Below are 27845 nucleotides of genomic sequence, written 5' to 3' on the forward strand. Positions count from 1 at the left end.
AGTAAAAATTTCATTTCTCATTTACTGCAAATTTTGTGATTAAATCTTCAATAAACTCATCAAGTATGTAAAGAATGTGCAACTCGTATAACTATACTTTTTTATCTTGATTTGAAAATTGTCGCTAGAGTGTGATTAGTCTTATCACCTTTTGAACAACTGGGCCCTGATCATTTACGAATGTCGTCTGCTTCAAATATTCAAATATTACACAGCGTAACTAACGAAGCTCTAGATGATTGTATTTACTCTTAACAATCTTAAGATAAAGCTTCAGTCTTAATTAAATCCCTTTAGATTGCATTGTCAACTTTACCCATAGCACATTTAACACATAAACAAACCGTATCACTAGTTAAAAATACTATATATTATTGATTAATTACGTATTACATAGTATACCTTTTACATGAATCCTTATCGAACCGTACTGTGTGCTCGGGATAATCTGTTGATGCGACATCTTGTGTCTTGTCCGATATGAGTTAGAGATGTAATCAATATCGTACTACATCTGTTGCGGGGCCATCCACGTTGTATCGGACAACATTTAAAACACAGCTTACACATAACTTAACACACAGTTAACTAATCACAAAGTCTGACCCAACATGGTGTCTTTTTCAAACATAATATTTATATTAGTGATAGTTCAGTATGTTCAAGGATCAAACCTGTTTTCCTATGTTAACCTTGAGAAGTATTTTTACATAGAAGAGGAAATGATTAGTTTATCGAATGCGATAGTTGAAATAGAGAGGAAGAGCCATAGTGAGGAGGATGTTCATCAGATATTTCATCATTCGAGGTAAGACGTAAATATTATGTTAAAGGGAATAGTCGGGCAACGAAAACCAGTCTAAATGCGTTCATTGACCTTCCAAAAGTTCTCACATATTAATACGACGGTCAAGTTCTGCTTACGTTTCCCAGCTCTGACCATTGAAATAAAGAAAAGCTGAAAGCATTGAAAGCGAGGCTGCGTGGAAATGTAACCACGGACATAGTCAGCCGGCAGGACGTTTTAGGATTCCTACATGTATACTTTAAATTAATTTCTTCGTACGCAAACAGATTTTGACGCGAGATTTTATTTTTCTATTCCATAAGAAATTATTCTGGATACATTCACACAATTGTTACCGACTTTAGCCATCCTTGCCCGACTGTTCACTTTAATAAAGTTCTTTAGAATCAATCCAGAAAATTGTAAAATACTACCGGATTATCCACTTTTCGTATTTACTGGGACAAGATAATAGATACATAATGACAGTGTCTATTTCATTAACAGATTCACTATATTCACTATATGTAATCCAGACTTTAAAAATCACAACGCCATATTATTGTTTGTAATACATCGATAAGCAACCAAATGTACATACACAAATCAATGTATTAGTATTGCATACAGATGTCTGGCGAAATATCAAGGAAATTACCAAATCGTTTTACTTAATCTAACCAACCCGCATTTCAACTACATTAAATCAGAAGAGAAAAAGATCTCAATGTTTATATCAAACTATTAAATGCTTTATTTAGGTTGGACGTAAATTATAACATTGATAATTGCGGTTTAATGTTTACCTTTGTGCCATGATGCTCATTATTTGATAAGTGTGTTAGCTTTGATCAGAAGGCCTTCGTGTGGTAATGATGTATCTTGATAGCAATAAAACGTCCGCCATTTTTATAATCGATTTTTCAATTGCTGAATGAAACGTGTGATTGTATCACTTCAATACAAATCACTACACGGTGTTACATAGTGCTTGGACATAAATCAAGCAATTCTAAACAGATAAACAGATGTTAATATTTTACACTAGATATTGCCAACTCCAGACGTTGTTTTTATGTCGATTTAAAAACATTTTCTGCGAAAACTCAATAATATTCCATTATTAAATAATGTCTTATTTCAACAGTGAAATTGTGTAAATACTTAGAAAAAGTGACACCTTCATTTTAAATTGAAATTAGAAAGAAGAAAAACCCCACAAAAAATTGCATTTTCGATTCGAAATCTAACACAAATTCTATCAAACACGTGTACGAAAACGTTATGTACGAGTTACCTCCCTTCCGAAAACGTTAGACATACGTCGAAAACGTAAGACACACGTTTGAAGATACTGGTCATCGTATGTAAATGAACTGGTACCACTGTCATGCCACACATTTTTTTATATAAGAGAAATGATACGGCAGATTGGGAGGGTGGGTAGGATATCAGGTAGAAACACATATCAGGCACCTCCAATTTGTCTCTGATAAAGGTACTGTCTGTGAAAACTACTACTCTGGTTGTCATTGCACTGTTGTTGGAATATCTGGAGTAACCTATAATCTAATATGGGCGAATATTGTACATTTTCTCGTTATAATAATACTTTAACTTTCTACATAGTAACATTTAGATAATGATTAAACTAGAGGATATACTGAAACGCAAGCCTTTTAAAATTCCACTCGGGTGGTTTACAACAGTAGATTTGTAGAATTTATGAAAATAAGGTAAATGGCCTCGAATTCTAAATATATTTTATATCTGTACAAAATGTATCTACCTATATACTTATTCTGCACAACATTTCCAATATTAATATGAAATTTATTTAGATAAAGATTTGTCTTATTTTTGCACTTAATCATGTATTTGAAAGTTTGGTATCTTTATTGACATACATGAAAAATTGCAGGCATTTAAGATCTTTGGACACCAATAGTACCTCATTCCATATATCCATAAACAGATTAAAAAATATTAAACAATGTTTCGCCCTTCTAAGATTCGTTATTACATGTGTTCATATTAAGGAAGACTGGGAATATGTGGGAAATATTAAAAACCTTTCATTTTTCATGTTAAAAATGATAATGCGCTACAAGATAGCCGGTTAAAGATTTCTGTTTTGTTGATGCTTACATGACATTTAATATTATAAGTGTTTATTAAAATATTTGTTTGTGAATTTACAGGTAGATATGAATGATTTTTTACAGGGGAAACAACTCTTGTAATTATATGTAGAGAATAGTTTATACAATGTCTATATCCGGTAGTTATATGTTTCTTGTTATTAATTCATCGTGAGTTATGAACTCGCTTTAGACTGGTAATGAAAAATAAAATAACATAAAACAATATCACATACTGAATGGACTATCCATTGGCATTGTAATCTGAATGAATGTATCAATTGTTTTAAGAAGTTATTACAGACCTCATATTGATACACAGAGAGCTTATTTCACAGGATTAAATAGTATTTGACTTGCGGTAGTCAAATCTAAATTTATTGCAGTTGATTTATATATCAGCGTCTTTGTTCTAATTAAATTGTATTGAGATTTCGACCATTTTTCACACTAACACACACACAGGCTTGATTATTTGTTTAGTTAATTGATTTCATTAACCTTTTTTATAATAATCTTTCTGTCTTCCATGTTTATTTATTGTCCTAGATTTGCAATAACCAAACATACGTGTAACGGTGTAAGTGATCCGTTAACATAACTAAAATTAATAACTATCCACAATCTATATTTAGCTATAGATTTTTTCATGTTTTTTATTTCAGAATAATTGACCAGGCTAAACGTATACACCTGGACGTCATAGAGTATGAAGATTACCTTGCTCATCCAATCAACGTGTTCCACCTTACTAAGAGGCTGGCTAAGGACTGGAGGGACATGGTCGCCTCCTTACTGAAGAGCTCTATCTGTGTTAATGGTAAATAACATGTTAAATGGAAGAGCTGTACCTACTTATTTTTTTGTACCTTGAAAAAAATAACGCACTTTGAGAAATCATTTCAAAGTACGTTATTGTCTCAAACTGGGTTGTAACAGAAGTGTTTGGTGTTTGCTGCAAGGGAGAGAAACAATAGCTGTCATCTACATGGGAAATTCTCATAAACGATTCTTGATTTATTTTCAAGACTCCATTAACTTACATTATCAGCTTCAACATTTTCATGCTTTAAGCATTTAGGGTGATTTCTACTGAAAAGGTCACCTTTTCATCAATCATTCGATATTAGTTCTTTATTGTCACTACATCATGTATCTTAATTATTTTTTCGTACCAATGATATCTTGTTAACATCAGAATATTACTTCAATAGTTTACACAACTAATTGAGACTTCCAGAGCTTGTATGCTGCCTAACTAGAATTATTCTTAGTACTAAATAATCCTTTGTTGTCTGTAATTTCAACAATAAATATGTTTAAATCAGCTATTCCTTTTTTGTCAGATTTAAAAGTAAAACTGATGAATATCGAAGATAATCTCCCTTCAGAGGATGACTTTAACAACATAACATACGCTGTACTGGGCCTGCAAGACTTCCAGGATTACTCCATGTATGAAATAATGGATGGGACAGTGAACGGTGTCAAACCACACGAACCGTTGGTTCTAGAGGACGCTATGGATTTTGGGTTATGTGCATACACTAAAGGGTTGTATGATCGTGCTATAGATTGGCTTGAGTTTGTCGTTGACGAAAACGGAAAGAGTACAGATGATATAGGCAGACATACCGTGGGGAAGTTGTATAGTAATCTAGCCACTGTATATCTACGGGTAAGTGGTTGAACTATCCATTTCGATTTCAACAAAATGTTATTTCAATTGAATTGAAAATGAATTGAAAACAGGCAATACCCATCAAAACTATCCTATTTATGTCAAAGGTTTATCATTATAATGCATTTTAAATATTTTTGAAACTACATTTTAGATATTTTTGAAACATTTTCTTGAACAGTGCATTTTAATGTCAGTAAATCGGATGTTTAAGAACCGTAAATGTGTAAAGGAAAAGAACGACAACTATTTTGTCTTATAGTGTAGTTGTTATATGTGTTGAATAACGAGAGATCAGATATCAGGTGTTAGAAGCTGGTCACTTATCTGTTAAACTTTGCTAGAACCTATCTGGCCCTGCAGGTAGGGCGTTAGAATTGTACCTGCTGCCCCTATTGCATGATCGTAAAAGGCGACTAAATTTAGGATCTTATCTTTTCTCTTCTTCCTAACTGACTTTATCTGTCCTAATGCCTACCTTGGCACCGCCTCACTTTTGGCCTTGGGTTGAGCGTTCGCCCCTGTGAGGAAGGCTTTTGGTTCTGTCCCCTGGCCGAGACACACCAAAGTCTATAAAAGTGGTAGTTTCTACTCTTGCTTAGCGCTCAGCAAACAGGGAGTGGGACGACTGGTTCGCCCGTTGTCAGTATAATGTGACCGGGTGGGGTGTGTTGCTTTGTGTCTTCGGCGGCATGCTTCAGTGATATAGCACTATAAAAAGGGCAACAGTTCCACTATGCAAGAAGACACAACACGAACATACTGCAGTCTCCCAAAACACGCACCACGCACTTCACACACGCTACACACTGCATACATGGGAGGCCGTCCTTATATGACCCTAGCTGTTAATAGGACGTTAAACTAATCAAACAAACAAACAAACAAACTAGTACCTATCAACACTTTCAAATAGCTCTTAGACACACTCCTGTACATAGTATCATTGACATGAGAACATCAATATTACTACAAGATCTAGCGCTTAAACTGCCGTTTGAAGATTACACGATACTAGCATATTTTCGTAACCCAATATCTTTTATTTTCCCCTTCAGATTGGCGATATCGATAACGCTTTGGAGACTAACGATCGTTTTCTCGAGCTGGGTATGTATAGGAAATATCATAAATGCTATACATTATGCACAATCAGCAAATTAAACAGTTTATATCATTATTTTATAAATTTTAGAATTATAGAGGACGAATGGTAAAAATATGAACTTTGTTAAACGAGTTTGATAATAAGGGTTACCACGAGCTTTTAGGTTAAACTTCATATTACATAGTCACAAGTATAATATTCTATTTAAAACAAGGTCATAACTAAGATTTATCGAAATATGATGAAAATATTTTATTTCATTCATATGCAAGACAGACGAAGTCATAATTATAAGTGACGTTACTGTCTACATTCTGAGATATTCATGCGACGTTACATTTTAATTATTATTCAAAATTACAAATGACGTCACATAGTCGTATACTATGGAAAAACAGACCAGTTATGTGATAAAAAGAGAATGAGTAGTTGTTTTGTTATTTTAACAGTACCAGACAGTAAAATTGCAAGGCAAAATAAAGAACATTTTAAAATGAAGAAATCTAGGAACGAAATGACGAAGGAACACCGAAATAAAGTATCGAAGTTTACTCGCCTTAGAGTAGGACTGTGCTCAGGAGAAATTTCAATAACGAATAAGGTAAACCTACATACAAATGTACGTTGTTATTATTTTTACCTCGTATTATCTGATTCATTATTATAATAATAGTAGTCCGTATAGAGGTGTGTCCTCTCATGTTCTGTTAGAATCAAGAAAGCGTTATATCACGAAAATATTAAATTAAAGAATATCATCGTGGAATATTTCGTGTTTGCAACGCCTCTTTGCATAAACCACAAATGTTTCATGACTAAGTTCGGTCGTTGTGCGAATAGCTATTCTTCGACATATTGTTTGTTCTAATTACCTTGAAACAATGATTTTTGGACAATGGACAAACAATCTTATCTAGATCCAAAATACGTTTTATTACGTCCACTGAGAGAAGCGTGAGATAATGATATAATTTATACAGATCAGTTAAGAACGGGATCTGTATTTAGATTACTATATCGTAAATATATTTTCATGATGATTTCCAGACCAAAAAGAAGATCGTATGCGATAAATATGGACTCTAATAACATCACATGATTAAAATTAACGAAAACAAAGATTTAAATGCAGCATTCATTTCTTTTTCACATAAAATCCATTAAGAAAACCAAAGGCCGAACCGTGAGTTTGGATACATGGGATGACTCGGTTCTGACCAGAAAATACTATTATGATGCTAAAATGATTCGCAGACGGCCATTGATAGTGGTTGTCCCTGGTGTGATTAGCGAGGACGTCACATCAAATATCAGTACCCTTGGCTATTACAAGGTAGGTTTTATTGTTAAAGTTATATAATCCGTAACTGATCGAAAATTTTACCTGTTATTTTCTCTTCAGTATTAATTTTCTAAACCCATCCGGTTTCATTAATAAAGCAGTCAAGATAATTTAAACGGACAGACAAACCTGTATGATGCCGTGTAGACATTTATTTACCAAAAGGTGGTAATTTACGATGGTGAATAAAACATCAAAAGCTCTTCTTGATTCTTGAGTATGATAATTACGGCACATATAACTAAAATGATAGAAACACCTTTACAAGACATACATGATTAATACTGAGAACGTACATATTTTGGAGGAATTTTTTAGCAATCTTTAACAGGTTAACACAATGATGAACGATCGCAATCACCAAAATTACTTTATGAAAATTAAGTTCAGTGTTTCTGGTTCAAGAATCTAAAATATTATTACCGATAAAATATGTACACATTCTTTATATATGGTGCCTTTCCTCATAAGGTCTCGGTTAAAGCAAGAAAATCTTTAAGTAACTATGATTCATCTATTTGAACGAAGAGTTTGTCAGTGATCAAATAAATATTCCAAGCCGACATTAGTGATCTCATGAAGTTGACATTTACTGCCTTGCAGTCATCACTTGATTTTAACGTAATAGTGATAGATGAATATGCAGATTATTTTTAATTACTATATATTTCACTTTGTATAATTGATAAAAAACGTTCATTACAAAATTCACATTTGTGACCTTGAAGTTGATTGTAAATTTAAAAAGAACAATTGATATTATTTTATTGCCTACCATTTTTGTTATAATATCTAGGCATGTTTACTTTAAAATACATATAGCGAAATCGCGAAAATATCATCATCCATGTTATCCTTGAGTGACGTATTTTTTTCTTACCTTGTAGATGTTTCAGAAGGCTGTTACGTCAAACAAATACGGGAATCCAAAATTTAGGTAATGTACATTAAGTTTTACCATGAATTATACAATGTATTGACTTAGACAATATTCTAAAAATTAATTTATTACATTATTCTAATAATTCAATATCATTCCGTGAAATTTCCCGTGTGATATTTTGTTTCTCCAATCAGATGATGACTTGAAGTTCAACAAACTAAAATATTTAGTGGTTTTGTTGACATTCTGCATCTTGATTTGGCGTCAATCTTTCCCCCCTCTCCCTCCAATTACAAATCAAACGCTAGATTTACCATGCAGAAAAAAAGATAAAATAAAAATTAAACTAGAATTTGTAAATCGTTTTCTACATGATCTTCAACTGAACACTTTGTAGATCCGTGGTTCCTCAGAGTTTCCACCTAACATAACCCATGGTGAACATTACGACATAGTTATCTACCCCCACCTAACATAGCCCATGGTTAACATTACGACATAGTTATCTACCCCCACCTAACATAGCCCATAGTGAACATTACGACATAGTTAACTACCCCCACCTAACATAGCCCATGGTGAACATTACGACATAGTTAACTACCCCCACCTAACATAGCCCATGGTGAACATTACGACATAGTTAACTACCCCCACCTAACATAGCCCATGGTGAACATTACGACATAGTTAACTACCCCCACCTAACATAGCCCATGGTGAACATTACGACATAGTTAACTACTCCCACCTAACATAGCCCATGGTGAACATTACGACATAGTTAACTACCCCCACCTAACATAGCCCATGGTGAACATTACGACATAGTTAACTACCCCCACCTAACATAGCCCATGGTGAACATTACGACATAGTTAACTACTCCCACCTAACATAGCCCATGGTGAACATTACGACATAGTTTAACTACCCCCACCTAACATAGCCCATGGTGAACATTACGACATAGTTAACTACCCCCACCTAACATAGCCCATGGTGAACATTACGACATAGTTAACTACCCCCACTAACATAGCCCATGTGAACATTACGACATAGTTAACTACCCCACCTAACATAGCCCATGGTGAACATTACGACATAGTTAACTACCCCCACCTAACATAGCCCATGGTGAACATTACGACATAGTTAACTACCCCCACCTAACATAGCCCATGGTGAACATTACGACATAGTTAACTACCCCCACCTAACATAGCCCATGGTGAACATTACGACATAGTTAACTACCCCCACCTAACATAGCCCATGGTGAACATTACGACATAGTTAACTACCCCACCTAACATAGCCCATGGTGAACATTACGACATAGTTAACTACCCCCACCTAACATAGCCCATGGTGAACATTACGACATAGAATTAACTACCCCACCTAACATAGCCCATGGTGAACATTACGACATAGTTAACTACCCCACCTAACATAGCCCATGGTGAACATTACGACATACTTAACTCACCCCACCTAACATAGCCCATGGTGAACATTACGACTATAGTTAACTACCCCCACCTAACATAGCCCATGGTGAACATTACGACATAGTTAACTACCCCACCACCGGTGAACATTACGACATAGTTAATACCCCACTACATAGCCATGGTGAACATTACGACATAGTTAACTACCCCCACCTAACATAGCCCATGGTGAACATTACGACATAGTTAACTACCCCCACCTAACATAGCCCATGGTGAACATTACGACATAGTTAACTACCCCCACCTAACATAGCCCATGGTGAACATTACGACATAGTTAACTACCCCCACCTAACATAGCCCATGGTGAACATTACGACATAGTTAACTACCCCCACCTAACATAGCCCATGGTGAACATTACGACATAGTTAACTACCCCCACCTAACATAGCCCATGGTGAACATTACGACATAGTTAACTACCCCCACCTAACATAGCCCATGGTGAACATTACGACATAGTTAACTACCCCACCTAACATAGCCCATGGTGAACATTACGACATAGTTAACTACCCCCACCTAACATAGCCCATGGTGAACATTACGACATAGTTAACTACCCCCACCTAACATAGCCCATGGTGAACATTACGACATAGTTAACTACCCCACCTAACATAGCCCATGGTGAACATTACGACATAGTTAACTACCCCCACCTAACATAGCCCATGGTGAACATTACGACATAGTTAACTACCCCCACCTAACATAGCCCATGGTGAACATTACGACATAGTTAACTACCCCCACCTAACATAGCCCATGGTGAACATTACGACATAGTTAACTACCCCCACCTAACATAGCCCATGGTGAACATTACGACATAGTTAACTACCCCCACCTAACATAGCCCATGGTGAACATTACGACATAGTTAACTACCCCCACCTAACATAGCCCATGGTGAACATTACGACATAGTTAACTACCCCCACCTAACATAGCCCATGGTGAACATTACGACATAGTTAACTACCCCCACCTAACATAGCCCATGGTGAACATTACGACATAGTTAACTACCCCCACCTAACATAGCCCATGATGAACATTATGACATAGTTAACTACCCCCACCTTACATAGCCCATGGTGAACATTACGACATAGTTAACTACCCCCACCTAACATAGCCCATGGTGAACATTACGACATAGTTAACTACCCCCACCTAACATAGCCCATGGTGAACATTACGACATAGTTAACTACCCCCACCTAACATAGCCCATGGTGAACATTACGACATAGTTAACTACCCCCACCAAACATAGCCTATGGTGAACATTACGACATGGTTAACTACCCCCACCTAACAAAGCCCATGGTGAACATTACGACATAGTTAACTACCCCCACCTAACATAGCCCATGGTGAACATTACGACATAGTTAACTACCCCCACCTAACATAGCCCATGGTGAACATTACGACATAGTTAACTACCCCCACCTAACATAGCCCATGGTGAACATTACGACATAGTTAACTACCCCCACCTAACATAGCCCATGGTGAACATTACGACATAGTTAACTACCCCCACCTAACATAGCCCATGGTGAACATTATCACATAGTTAACTACCCCCACCTAACATAGCCCATGGTGAACATTACGACATAGTTAACTACCCCCCACCTAACATAGCCCATGGTGAACATTACGACATAGTTAACTACCCAACCTAACATAGCCCATGGTGAACATTACGACATACTTAACTACCCCACCTAACATAGCCCATGGTGAACATTACGACATAGTTAACTACCCCCACCTAACATAGCCCATGGTGAACATTACGACATAGTTAACTACCCCACCTAACATAGCCCATGGTGAACATTACGACATAGTTAACTACCCCCACCTAACATAGCCCATGGTGAACATTACGACATAGTTAACTACCCCCACCTAACATAGCCCATGGTGAACATTACGACATAGTTAACTACCCCACCTAACATAGCCCATGGTGAACATTACGACATAGTTAACTACCCCCACCTTACATAGCCCATGGTGAACATTACGATATAGTTAACTACCCCCACCTAACATAGCCCATGGTGAACATTACGACATAGTTAACTACCCCCACCTTACATAGCCCATGGTGAACATTACGACATAGTTAACTACCCCCACCTAACATAGCCCATGGTGAACATTACGACATAGTTAACTACCCCCACCTAACATAGCCCATGGTGAACATTACGACATAGTTAACTACCCCCACCTAACATAGCCCATGGTGAACATTACGACATAGTTAACTACCCCCACCTAACATAGCCCATGGTGAACATTACGACATAGTTAACTACCCCCACCTAACATAGCCATGGTGAACATTACGTAGTAACTCCCCATAACATAGCCCATGGTGAACATTACGACATAGTTAACTACCCCCACCTAACATAGCCCATGGTGAACATTACGACATAGTTAACTACCCCCACCTAACATAGCCCATGGTGAACATTACGACATAGTTAACTACCCCCACCTAACATAGCCCATGGTGAACATTACGACATAGTTAAATACCCCACCTAACATAGCCCATGGTGAACATTACGACATAGTTAACTACCCCCACCTAACATAGCCCATGGTGAACATTACGACATAGTTAACTACCCCCACCTAACATAGCCCATGGTGAACATTACGACATAGTTAACTACCCCCACCTAACATAGCCCATGGTGAACATTACGACATAGTTAACTAGCCCCACCTAACATAAGTTATGGCAAACATCACGACATAGTTATCTACCTCCACCTAACATAGCCCATGGTGAACATTACGACATAGTTAACTACCCCCACCTAACATAGCCCATTGGTGAACATTACGACATAGAAATACCCCACCTAACATAGCCATGTGAACATTACGAATAGTTAACTACCCCACCTAACATAGCCCATGGTGAACATTACGACATAGTTAACTACCCCCACCTAACATAGCCCATGGTGAACATTACGACATAGTTAACTACCCCCACCTAACATAGCCCATGGTGAACATTACGACATAGTTAACTACCTCCACCTAACATAGCCCATGGTGAACATTACGACATAGTTAACTACCCCCACCTAACATAGCCCATGGTGAACATTACGACATAGTTAACTACCCCACCTAACATAGCCCATGGTGAACATTACGACATAGTTAACTACCCCCACCTAACATAGCCCATGGTGAACATTACGACATAGTTAACTACCCCACCTAACATAGCCCATGGTGAACATTACGACATAGTTAACTACCCCCACCTAACATAGCCCATGGTGAACATTACGACATAGTTAACTACCCCCACCTAACATAGCCCATGGTGAACATTACGACATAGTTAACTACCCCCACCTAACATAGCCATGGTGAACATTACGACATAGTTAACTACCCCCACCTAACATAGCCCATGGTGAACATTACGACATAGTTAACACTACCCCCACCTAACATAGCCCATGGTGAACATTACGACATAGTTAACTACCCCCACCTAACATAGCCCATGGTGAACATTACGACATAGTTAACTACCCCCACCTAACATAGCCCATGGTGAACATTACGACATAGTTAACTACCCCCACCTAACATAGCCCATGGTGAACATTACGACATAGTTAACTACCCCCACCTAACATAGCCCATGGTGAACATTACGACATAGTTAACTACCCCCACCTAACATAGCCCATGGTGAACATTACGACATAGTTAACTACCCCCACCTAACATAGCCCATGGTGAACATTACGACATAGTTAACTACCCCCACCTAACATAGCCATGGTGAACATTACGACATAGTTAACTACCTCCACCTAACATAGCCCATGGTGAACATTACGACATAGTTAACTACCCCACCAAACATAGCCCATGTTGAACATTCCGACATAGTTAACTACCCCCACCTAACATAGCCATGGTGAACATTACGACATAGTTAACTACACCCACCTAACATAGCCCATGGTGAACATTACGACATAGTTAACTACCCCCACCTAACATAGCCCATGGTGAACATTACGACATAGTTAACTACCCCACCTAACATAGCCCATGGTGAACATTACGACATAGTTAACTACCCCCACCTAACATAGCCCATGGTGAACATTACGACATAGTTAACTACCCCCACCTAACATAGCCCATGGTGAACATTACGACATAGTTAACTACCCCACCTAACATAGCCCATGGTGAACATTACGACATAGTTAACTACCCCACCTAACATAGCCCATGGTGAACATTACGACATAGTTAACTACCCCCACCTAACATAGCCCATGGTGAACATGAACATATTACACGACCATAGTGAACATACGACATAGTTAACTACCCCACCTAACATAGCCCATGGTGAACATTACGACATAGTTAACTACCCCCACCTAACATAGCCCATGGTGAACATTACGACATAGTTAACTACCCCCACCTAACATAGCCCATGGTGAACATTACGACATAGTTAACTACCCCCACCTAACATAGCCCATGGTGAACATTACGACATAGTTAACTACCCCCACCTAACATAGCCCATGGTGAACATTACGACATAGTTAACTACCCCCACCTAACATAGCCCATGGTGAACATTACGACATAGTTAACTACCCCCACCTAACATAGCCCATGGTGAACATTACGACATAGTTAACTACCCCCACCTAACATAGCCCATGGTGAACATTACGACATAGTTAACTACCCCCACCTAACATAGCCCATGGTGAACATTACGACATAGTTAACTACCCCCACCTAACATAGCCCATGGTGAACATTACGACATAGTTAACTACCCCCACCTAACATAGCCCATGGTGAACATTACGACATAGTTAACTACCCCCACCTAACATAGCCCATGGTGAACATTACGACATAGTTAACTACCCCCACCTAACATAGCCCATGGTGAACATTACGACATAGTTAACTACCCCCACCTAACATAGCCCATGGTGAACATTACGACATAGTTAACTACCCCCACCTAACATAGCCCATGGTGAACATTACGAACATAGTTAACTACCCCCACCTAACATAGCCCATGGTGAACATTACGACATAGTTAACTACCCCCACCTAACATAGCCCATGGTGAACATTACGACATAGTTAACTACCCACCTAACAGCCCATGGTGAACATTACGACATAGTTAACTACCCCCACCTAACATAGCCCATGGTGAACATTACGACATAGTTAACTACCCCCACCTAACATAGCCCATGGTGAACATTACGACATAGTTAACTACCCCCACCTAACATAGCCCATGGTGAACATTACGATATAGTTAACTACCCCCACCTTACATAGCCCATGGTGAACATTACGATATAGTTAACTACCCCACCTAACATAGCCCATGGTGAACATTACGATATAGTTAACTACCCCCACCTAACATAGCCCATGGTGAACATTACGACATAGTTAACTACCCCCACCTAACATAGCCCATGGTGAACATTACGACATAGTTAACTACCCCACCTAACATAGCCCATGGTGAACATTACGACATAGTTAACTACCCCCACCTAACATAGCCCATGGTGAACATTACGACATAGTTAACTACCCCCACCTAACATAGCCCATGGTGAACATTACGACATAGTTAACTACCCCCACCTAACATAGCCCATGGTGAACATTACGACATAGTTAACTACCCCCACCTAACATAGCCCATGGTGAACATTACGACATAGTTAACTACCCCCACCTAACATAGCCCATGGTGAACATTACGACATAGTTAACTACCCCCACCTAACATAGCCCATGGTGAACATTACGACATAGTTAACTACCCCCACCTAACATAGCCCATGGTGAACATTACGACATAGTTAACTACCCCCCACCTAACATAGCCCATGGTGAACATTACGACATAGTTAACTACCCCCACCTAACATAGCCCATGGTGAACATTACGACATAGTTAACTACCCCCACCTAACATAGCCCATGGTGAACATTACGACATAGTTAACTACCCCCACCTAACATAGCCCATGGTGAACATTACGACATAGTTAACTACCCCACCTAACATAGCCCATGGTGAACATTACGACATAGTTAACTACCCCCACCTAACATAGCCCATGGTGAACATTACGACATAGTTAACTACCCCCACCTAACATAGCCCATGGTGAACATTACGACATAGTTAACTACCCCCACCTAACATAGCCCATGGTGAACATTACGACATAGTTAACTACCCCCACCTAACATAGCCCATGGTGAACATTACGACATAGTTAACTACCCCACCTAACATAGCCCATGGTGAACATTACGACATAGTTAACTACCCCCACCTAACATAGCCCATGGTGAACATTACGACATAGTTAACTACCCCCACCTAACATAGCCCATGGTGAACATTACGACATAGTTAACTACCCCCACCTAACATAGCCCATGGTGAACATTACGACATAGTTAACTACCCCCACCTAACATAGCCCATGGTGAACATTACGACATAGTTAACTACCCCCACCTAACATAGCCCATGGTGAACATTACGACATAGTTAACTACCCCCACCTAACATAGCCCATGGTGAACATTACGACATAGTTAACTACCCCCACCTAACATAGCCATGGTGAACATTACGACATAGTTAACTACCCCCACCTAACATAGCCCATGGTGAACATTACGACATAGTTAACTACCCCCACCTAACATAGCCCATGGTGAACATTACGACATAGTTAACTACCCCCACCTAACATAGCCCATGGTGAACATTACGACATAGTTAACTACTACCCCCACCTAACATAGCCCATGGTGAACATTACGACATAGTTAACTACCCCCACCTAACATAGCCCATGGTGAACATTACGACATAGTTAACTACCCCCACAACATAGCCCATGGTGAACATTACGACATAGTTTACCCCACCTAACATAGCCCACCTAACATAGTTAACTACCCCCACCTAACATAGCCCATGGTGAACATTACGACATAGTTAACTACTACCCCACCTAACATAGCCCATGGTGAACATTACGACATAGTTAACTACCCCCACCTAACATAGCCCATGGTGAACATTACGACATAGTTAACTACCCCCACCTAACATAGCCCATGGTGAACATTACGACATAGTTAACTACCCCCACCTAACATAGCCCATGGTGAACATTACGACATAGTTAACTACCCCCCACCTAACATAGCCCATGGTGAACATTACGACATAGTTAACTACCCCCACCTAACATAGCCCATGGTGAACATTACGACATAGTTAACTACCCCCACCTAACATAGCCCATGGTGAACATTACGACATAGTTAACTACCCCCACCTAACATAGCCCATGTGAACATTACGACATAGTTAACTACCCCCACCTAACATAGCCCATGGTGAACATTACGACATAGTTAACTACCCCCACCTAACATAGCCCATGGTGAACATTACGACATAGTTAACTACCCCCACCTAACATAGCCCATGGTGAACATTACGACATAGTTAACTACCCCCACCTAACATAGCCCATGGTGAACATTACGACATAGTTAACTACCCCCACCTAACATAGCCCATGGTGAACATTACGACATAGTTAACTACCCCCACCTAACATAGCCCATGTGTGAACATTACCTAACATAGTTAACTACATAGTTAACTACCCCACCTAACATAGCCCATGGTGAACATTACGACATAGTTAACTACCCCCACCTAACATAGCCCATGGTGAACATTACGACATAGTTTAACTACCCCACCTAACATAGCCCATGGTGAACATTACGACATAGTTAACTACCCCCACCTAACATAGCCCATGGTGAACATTACGACATAGTTAACTACCTCCACCTAACATAGCCCATGGTGAACATTACGACATAGTTAACTACCCCCACCTAACATAGCCCATGGTGAACATTACGACATAGTTAACTACCCCCACCTAACATAGCCCATGGTGAACATTACGACATAGTTAACTACCCCCACCTAACATAGCCCATAGGTGAACATTACGACATAGTTAACTACCCCCACCTAACATAGCCCATGGTGAACATTACGACATAGTTAACTACCCCCACCTAACATAGCCCATGGTGAACATTACGACATAGTTAACTACCCCACCTAACATAGCCCATGGTGAACATTACGACATAGTTAACTACCCCCACCTAACATAGCCCATGGTGAACATTACGACATAGTTAACTACCCCACCTAACATAGCCCATGGTGAACATTACGACATAGTTAACTACCCCCACCTAACATAGCCCATGGTGAACATTACGACATAGTTAACTACCCCCACCTAACATAGCCCATGGTGAACATTACGACATAGTTAACTACTCCCACCTAACATAGCCCATGGTGAACATTACGACATAGTTAACTACCCCCACCTAACATAGCCCATGGTGAACATTACGACATAGTTAACTACCCCCACCTAACATAGCCCATGGTGAACATTACGACATAGTTAACTACCCCCACCTAACATAGCCCATGGTGAACATTACGACATAGTTAACTAAACCCCCACCTAACATAGCCCATGGTGAACATTACGACATAGTTAACTACCCCCACCTAACATAGCCCATGGTGAACATTACGACAGTTTAACTAACCCCCACCTAACATAGCCCATGGTGAACATTACGACATAGTTAACTACCCCCACCTAACATAGCCCATGGTGAACATTACGACATAGTTAACTACCCCCACCTAACATAGCCCATGGTGAACATTACGACATAGTTAACTACCCCCACCTAACATAGCCCATGGTGAACATTACGACATAGTTAACTACCCCCACCTAACATAGCCCATGGTGAACATTACGACATAGTTAACTACCCCCACCTAACATAGCCCATGGTGAACATTACGACATAGTTAACTACCCCCACCTAACATAGCCCATGGTGAACATTACGACATAGTTAACTACCCCCACCTAACATAGCCCATGGTGAACATTACGACATAGTTAACTACCCCCACCTAACATAGCCCATGGTGAACATTACGACATAGTTAACTACCCCCACCTAACATAGCCCATGGTGAACATTACGACATAGTTAACTACCCCCACCTAACATAGCCCATGGTGAACATTACGACATAGTTAACTACCCCCACCTAACATAGCCCATGGTGAACATTACGACATAGTTAACTACCCCCACCTAACATAGCCCATGGTGAACATTACGACATAGTTAACTACCCCCACCTAACATAGCCCATGGTGAACATTACGACATAGTTAACTACCCCCACCTAACATAGCCCATGGTGAACATTACGACATAGTTTAACTACCCCCACCTAACATAGCCCATGGTGAACATTACGACATAGTTAACTACCCCCACCTAACATAGCCCATGGTGAACATTACGACATAGTTAACTACCCCCACCTAACATAGCCCATGGTGAACATTACGACATAGTTAACTACCCCCACCTAACATAGCCCATGGTGAACATTACGACATAGTTAACTACCCCCACCTAACATAGCCCATGGTGAACATTACGACATAGTTAACTACCCCCCACCTAACATAGCCCATGGTGAACATTACGACATAGTTAACTACCCCCACCTAACATAGCCCATGGTGAACATTACGACATAGTTAACTACCCCCACCTAACATAGCCCATGGTGAACATTACGACATAGTTAACTACCCCCACCTAACATAGCCCATGGTGAACATTACGACATAGTTAACTACCCCCACCTAACATAGCCATGGTGAACATTACGACATAGTTAACTACCCCCACCTAACATAGCCCATGGTGAACATTACGACATAGTTAACTACCCCCACCTAACATAGCCCATGGTGAACATTACGACATAGTTTAACTACCCCCACCTAACATAGCCCATGGTGAACATTACGACATAGTTAACTACCCCCACCTAACATAGCCCATGGTGAACATTACGACATAAGTTAACTATTAACATAGCCCATGGTGAACATTACGACATAGTTAACTACCCCCACCTAACATAGCCCATGGTGAAACATTACGACATAGTTTAACTACCCCACCTAACATAGCCCATGGTGAACATTACGACATAGTTAACTACCCCCACCTAACATAGCCCATGGTGAACATTACGACATAGTTTAACTACTACCCCCACCTAACATAGCCCATGGTGAACATTACGACATAGTTAACTACCCCCACCTAACATACCCATGGTGAACATTACGACATAGTTAACTACCCCCACCTAACATAGCCCATGGTGAACATTACGACATAGTTAACTACCCCACCTAACATAGCCCAGGTGAACATTACTGACATAGTTAACTACCCCCACCTAACATAGCCCATGGTGAACATTACGACATAGTTAACTACCCCCACCTAACATAGCCCATGGTGAACATTACGACATAGTTAACTACCCCCACCTAACATAGCCCATAGGTGAACATTACGACATAGGTTAACTACCCCCACCTAACATAGCCCATGGTGAACATTACGACATAGTTAACTACCCCCACCTAACATAGCCCATGGTGAACATTACGACATAGTTAACTACCCCCACCTAACATAGCCCATGGTGAACATTACGACATAGTTAACTACCCCCACCTAACATAGCCCCATGGTGAACATTACGACATAGTTAACTACCCCCACCTAACATAGCCCATGGTGAACATTACGACATAGTTAACTACCCCCACCTAACATAGCACATGGTGTGAACATTACGACATAGTTTACTACCCCAATATACATTTGCCCATGTTTGTTGAACATTACGACATAGTTAACTACCCCCACCTAACATAGCCCATGGTGAATAACATTTGTTGTTGGGAAATAATTTTGCTGCGTCAAGCCAAATAAAAAAATGCTGAAAAATTACCATTTTTGAGCTTAAAATATTATTTTTTTCATTTCCTGCGTTCAAATCACTACATATATTGGCTTATTTGGTCACGACATGTATTTGTTGTTCTATTGTGGTCATTTTGATACCTCATTTGTCTATTTCAGTTGAAAAAATGCCGATGTTATGACTATTTTTCGATTTTTCATGATAATTCGAGATGGTGGCCATCTTGATGACGTCATAACCGGAACTTATACGATGTTAACATTGGTTTTGGTTGTTTTTGTTGCTTAAACTGATTGACAAGTGGTCAAAAAACTTATTAGAAATAATAGATTGCTGTTGGGAAACATTTTTGCTGCGTCAAACAAAATATGAAAAATTTGCTGAAAAATCACCATTTTTGAGCTTTAAATCCGATTTTTTTCATTTCCTGTGTAGAAATCACTACATATATAATGGATTTTGTGGTCCTGATATGTATTTGTGGTTCTATTGTGGTCATTTTGGTACCTCATTTGTCTACTTCGGTTGGAAAATGTTAATGTTATGACTATTTTTCAATTTTTAGTGAAATTCGAGATGGCGGCCATCTTGATGACGTCATAACCGGAAGTTCATCCCAACTTATGCAATGTTAACATTTTGATTTGTGATCAGTGGGTCATAAGGGTTCAGAAAAATATTGGTTCGGAGGTTTGGGGGGGGGGGTGCATGTGGGACCCTCCTAGCCCATGGCCTATTAACTATACCTTGAATATTTTGGATGATACTACACACGATATAACAAGTTTTTTATAAGTTTAATATCTTTGTATTGCGCTTATTTTATAATCTACATAAAACCATTTTCTGTTCCAGAGTAAGAGTGAACGATTCCTCTGGGCCCTTTACAATGGCCGTACAGGAGGATCTGTCTCAGATCAAACTAACCAGGTATCGGCCGCAGCGAACCAAGTTTGAGGTCAGTTTAACACGTGTGATTACGCATGTCTATGTAATACAGTCATAACATTTTCCTTACCTTTTAAGTTTTTAGAAAAAAATATGTTTGGTTCATTTTTATTGGTTAAACGCCCTATTAACAGCCAGAGCCATTTAAGAATATGTCGGTTGTAGGAGATGGGGAAAAGGTTGGAACATCTAAACCACTCGTCGGTGACAACTCGGCCATCACCGACGCTTTCAAAAAGTGATCTTTGATTAATTAAAAACAGAGTCAAAATAAAGAATTGTAAGTCAAAATAAATTTAATTCAGCAGATTATACCCTTCCTAATGGGAATCAGATCAAATTACATTGGTTGACCAGTGAAAATAAAATTGGGTGGATGTTGAGAGGTAATTCATTATAGTTTAGGTCAGTATTGGTGATATTGAAATGAGACAAAACATATTATGGTAGCTAATGTCACAACGGTTGATACTTTGACCACAAAATTTAGTGCAGTAACAATACCATTCGTCTATTCTGAAATCGTAATGTTTTAAAGGTAATCAAATTATAATCATATTTAAGTAATAATATTAAAATATTTAGCGCATTTTTTTAATTAATCAAATTGAATTTTATATATAGTAAGTTGTTATTGGAGAGATTATTACAAAATTAATGCACAACAAGAACTGGTTGTTTTTTTAAAATAATTTTGAGCGAAAATGTGACTTAGCCAAAATGAGTACATTTATGATATACGTAGAATGATTATAACATAAGTAAAGTGATTATGATATATGTACAGTGAATATAATAAAAGTAAAGTTATTATAAGTTTTTATAATGCATTAACATTTTATAACATACGTTAAGTTATTATAATGCATCAACGTTTATAATATACGTAGTTATATAATATACGTAAAGATATTATAATTCTTCTACAACGTTTGTGATATACGTAAAGTTCATCAACATTTATTATATGCGTAAAGTTATTCTAATGCTTCAATATTCATAATATTTAAAATTATTATAACGCATCATCATTTACAATATACGCAAAATTATTACAATGCATCAGCATTTATTATATACGTAAAGTTATTATAATGCATCAACATTTATAATATACGTTAAGTTATTATGAATGTTGATGCATTTTTAATATACTTATTGTATTTTTAATGCATCAACATTTATAATACACGTTAAATTAGTATAAGGTATTAACATTTATAATATGCATAACATTATCATAATGCATAATCATTTTTATAATAAACGTAAAGTTAATTGTATTGCTTCAACATTTATAATATACGTAAAGTTATTATGATATACATAAAGTTATGATAATGCTTCAATATTTATAAGATACACGTACGTAAAAATATTATAATGCTTCAACATTTTTTATTTACGTGTGGTTATTAAAATGCACCAACATTTATGATATACCTAAAGTTATTATAATGCATCAATATTGTGTTCACCATTTTTGATTTAGGAAAACAAATAATGAATCATATGAAGAATTACGTTTTATCTTTTTGAAATATGCTTACCTTTTGTAGGTATTAAATGCTGGACTTGATGGAATCAACAGTGAAGGATACACACAGGTAAATATTGAATAAGATAAATTATCTCACTCTGTATTAGAGGTGTATATACCGTAACTGAGCGATAATTCTAATGTTTTTTCTCCAATGAACTATTGAAAACATGTGTTCTGATGAATTAAGCTGTGAAAATCATTCAATGTCACGGACAACTTTGTATGTGCTTTATAAGCATTTGCAACAATACAGAATTTAAGCATTGTAATATTTATAGTTTGTTATGCTTTGTGTACGTTAAGATGAAAACATATCAGTCACATTATAATAACTACTAACACGGTAACAATATAATGTGAAAGTAAATGATAGAGCACAATGTTTTGGTTTGATCGTGTGTAGATCAATGCTGACGTAAATATCATGATTTTTTGAGAGTACTGACAACATTCATTTTAAGTCTGATTTGTACTTATTAAATCAAATTATATACATTAATTTGGTATTGTTATTATCGAACTGTTGGTAACTTTTGGTGTTTAATAACATAGTAAAAGCTCTTCTTGAATCGGGAGAACGAAAATACGGCACATATAACTTTAATTCATGGGTTGCAATACATGTATCCTTAATCAATATAGGCTCGATGGAACACAATCTGATTAAAAACCAGATCATATAACCAGTCCGTTCATTAAAGTATCTGACAACATACATTTAGGGTCATGTTCAGATGACCTTTATACCACGCTTACTTAAGATATAAGATTAGATTAGCATTGCTGTGTTCTTTGGGCGAGATGATTCGATACACGAAAATAATTCTTAAAAATAGTTTTTTTTCCGAACTATTTCGTCACCTGAAACTCATTGTCAGGATTTTCAAGCAGCAATTTGATTGGCCATTTGTAAAGGTGACCCCTAATGGGATTTTCTCAGATTCTCTTAGCAAACGTAGTGATAATAAGGATCTGTACTAAATCAGATTGAATGGTCAAATTGTTCGAAAACAACTTATAATGAAGGGGCTATCTAGATTCTTCTTGTCAATGAGTTAATGTTATTGACCATATTGGCAACATCTGAACAATATATATTTTATCGACCATTTTGGCAACATCTGAATATCATATATCTCATCGACCATTTGGACATTGTCTAGTTAATTAGTCACTACATATTTTATATATGTTGCATAACTGGATGATATTAGAATGTTCCTTTATGACCTTCATTGATAACACACTATCTTAGTCAACTCGTCATTTTTTTTATTGTTTTTAGAAATATCCCATTTCTTTTGCCGGGACGATGCTGGCTGCGGTATGTTAATTTTCTTTGTTTGCAACAAATACAGCGTTTTATTACTGAAGCATATAGCACTAATACAATGCATGTCACAATTATTGTGTCTATCTTTACAAATGTACCAGATAATATCATTTAATAAACATCAGATGTTATATTTTATCACAACCTACAATTCCCTGCATACATGTATCTCTTTCCATATCGACATGGATTGTTCTATCAACGTTATTCATTAATAAATTAAATTTGTCATCATATATCACATTAAACAATGTTATATAAAATGGATATATGCAAATATGCAATATTTGTTTTAAATATGTGTCAAACTTGCTTGTAACAGTATCGTAACTTTTGATTGCATCATTATGCTTTATTCCGTTTTTTTTTTTGATAACATCACAAATAACACTTTGGGTAATAAGTAAGATTATTTTATGTGTCTGTTCCTTGAAATATATTTAGTTGTAAAATGATCATAATTATCATGATATTTCAAATTTATTTCTGATGTTCCACACAGCTGTCTGATTCTAGCCTGGGTGGCGAGGTTGTCTTCCCTTACTACAAAACCATTTTAAAACTGAACAAGGTGCGTGCCTTTATTTACCCTATGCATATTTACTGCTAATTCATGCCATCAATTTAAAAGACGCGACGTTTAATATATCTTAATGTTTAAAAGAAATGTATAAATAAATTCGGAACTGTGAACCCACTAATATTGGATCGTGCAACATTGAATTTGATAGAATCAGCGTAATGATTGGTTATCGCTTTTACAGTAATTAAAAATCAAAATACTAATTAGAATATCAATAACATGAAAAAATATGCATTTTCATTATCAACACATTATATTTTCAAAGTCAATTATCCTTTCAAAGTATAATGAGAAAATATTCAGTAACATTTGTTGTAAGAATAGGACCAAAATGCGGGTCGAAAATTCACTCAACAATTTTACTTTGACTGGATAATTTACTTTAATAATAATGTGTTTATTGTTTTCCTTTTTTTAAAAAGTCATTGTTTTTAAAAGAAAAAACTACTAGGTGATTACAATTCTCTGTTATAGGGTGATGTTGTGTTTTACGAGGCGGGGGCTGTCATGTCTATCTGTCCTGTGATGTATGCCACGAATTGGTGTAAGTATACAAGATTACGTATCAATGAAAATTGTCCATGTTCCAATGAAGCATTATGCTGCAACTATATATTTCATTGCGCTTTTATATGTGCGCGCTTTGAAGAAATTTGCGCTTTCGGAGACTTTCATTGTAATCTATTGAAAGTCTTATGCTTTACTTACAGACGGTACCACGGAAGTATGGCAATCTGTACCAAACAGAGTGTGTGGTCACCAAGACAGAGTGATCAAGATAGGATAATTATGGGAATCACCAACGCTTCTGTGGCATACGAAAATGACCTATAATTAATTCAGCACTTTAATTTATGTTATCTGAATTGTCACAAAAATGCGAAATCAATTTTTATATTAACCAACTCAGAGTGATCAAGATTTGATAATTATGGGAGTCACTCATGCTTTCGTGTCAATCGAGGAATATGATAAAAGAAGCCTCTTAATCGTAACAACTATGTGATATCAACTTTTATAGTAAACAACTCTTTTTTAAAGTTAAGAAATAAAGTCTAAGAGTTATAAATGTTATATCATGTGTGTACAATACAAATTAACTAGGGCACGTATTATTGAGGTAAGTTTGGAATTTTGACTTTTTTTTTTAAATTTCTTATGGTAATATATATTTATACTATTCCCCCACGAAAGGTGTGTACGAAAGGTGGGTGAGAATGGGGTTCTGTAGTTTTGAAATACCGTATAGGGCTTAGCCGTGTGTTTTCGCACCACAAAGTGCGGTGTGGAATTAAAACCAGAAAATGCAATTTTCGGGATTTATAATTTTCCGATTAGTCTCCACACGGTTAATATTATTCATTAAATTTACGCAGTCACAGTAATGTCGTATATGTCTCGCACGAATAGTATCGACTGTACGATATTTGATTTGTGATTATGGTTTCGTGTAAATATTTTGATCAATTCATGAAAAGAACATGTGTTTATATAGGTGTGTATCTGTGTAAGTGTTAAATGGTGTTATATTGATAAGCAAGACCACCCATATGTGTTGATCTGACGTCTCGGATCGCATGAGTTTGTCGCGCAGAGGAAAATGTCACCAGTGTGCGTAGCACACGAGTAATATTTTCCATCCACGCAAAAAACGAGACAGATTAACACAAATGGGTGGTTTTGCATTTTTCACATGTTCCTAGTATAGAATAGTGTTCAATTGGACGCACGGATAACAACTGTTTAAAGAATTTGGATAAATTTGTTTCCTAGGAGAGTAGAGTTATCTATAGTTTGTTTCTTAAATCATATTGGCTAGGTTTCATCAGTACTGTACCTCGGTCTAAACTTAGTCGGCGAACCCGTAAACGATCGAACGCAATGTTTACATTGATTGGTCCAGTATTCACGGGAAATGCTCAAATACGCTATGTTTATAAACACATAAACAACCTTCTTCTAACATATACGCATGGTATTTTAAGAATACATTTTAAATGTAGGTACTGTGTTCTTGATTTTTTTTAAAATATCAAATAATTCGACTGCAGAGGGAATTTCCCTTAAATGTGTGTTTTGTGTGAAAAAGGAATTCCCCTTTGAAGTATGGCTAGTATGGTGATACAAGATCTTGTACCATACATGTGTGATACAAACCAACAGAAACTATTCAGCGAAATTAGTTGTATCACTGTAGTAACGAGCATAGGTATGCGATAAAAACATGTACGTGCCTGAGACTCGTTACCAGATATTATTCGCTCAACCGAATAGAAAAGTAGAAAAATAAACTGCATGGGAATACACCATGATGTAGCTTTCTGTGGTATACTCATACTTATTATGTATGGATACATTAACAAAGAAATTCGTGGAATTTTCATTCCCCGCTTTCAGGACATATTGTAGGTAAACATTATTGAGGTTAGGTTTAACCTTGGTTGAAAAATGCGTGGCAATCGAACTTGGCCAAGCCCATAAGGCATTTTACATTGTTACCAAGTTTGATGAAAATCGGTTAATATTTATTACAGTAATTTTATGGAAGTGGCAGAAAATGACTTTTTTTTATTAAATTTTTTAATCAAAGAGCCATAACTCTGCTAATTAAGATCTGTCAAAAGTGGCGATCGAACTTGGCTAAGCCATTAAGGCATTTATTTTTGTTACCAAGTTTTAACAATTAATTTTAACATTTCTTACTTATTACACAGAAATTGCAGAAAAATGACATTTGTATTAAATTAAAGGGCCATAACTCTGATAAATAACATCCGTTGAAAGGATGATCGAACCTGGCCAGACATTTAAGGCATTCAACCTTGTTACCAAGTTTGAAGAAAACCGGTTAACATCAATTACAGTTATTTTACAGAAGTGACAGAAACTGACTTTTTCTTATTTA

At 37.4% G+C, this 27845-nt stretch overlaps 1 protein-coding gene across 1 annotated transcript; it reads left to right on the plus strand.

Annotated features, from left to right (window-relative positions):
• Positions 1-540: 540 nt before the first annotated feature.
• Positions 541-26942, plus strand: LOC138310394 (prolyl 4-hydroxylase subunit alpha-2-like). Its single transcript, XM_069251600.1, has 13 exons — positions 541-808; positions 3594-3748; positions 4275-4606; positions 5668-5719; positions 6167-6318; positions 6883-7050; positions 7947-7996; positions 21389-21491; positions 23041-23088; positions 24310-24348; positions 24860-24928; positions 25415-25484; positions 25651-26942. Exons 1-13 carry the CDS (start codon positions 612-614, stop codon positions 25725-25727), a joined length of 1512 nt encoding a protein of 503 aa, XP_069107701.1. The 5' UTR covers positions 541-611; the 3' UTR covers positions 25728-26942.
• The last annotated feature ends 903 nt before the right edge of the window (positions 26943-27845 follow it).

This window comes from Argopecten irradians, chromosome 16 (assembly GCF_041381155.1).
Source record: "Argopecten irradians isolate NY chromosome 16, Ai_NY, whole genome shotgun sequence".
NCBI classification, from domain to species: Eukaryota; Metazoa; Mollusca; class Bivalvia; order Pectinida; family Pectinidae; genus Argopecten; species Argopecten irradians.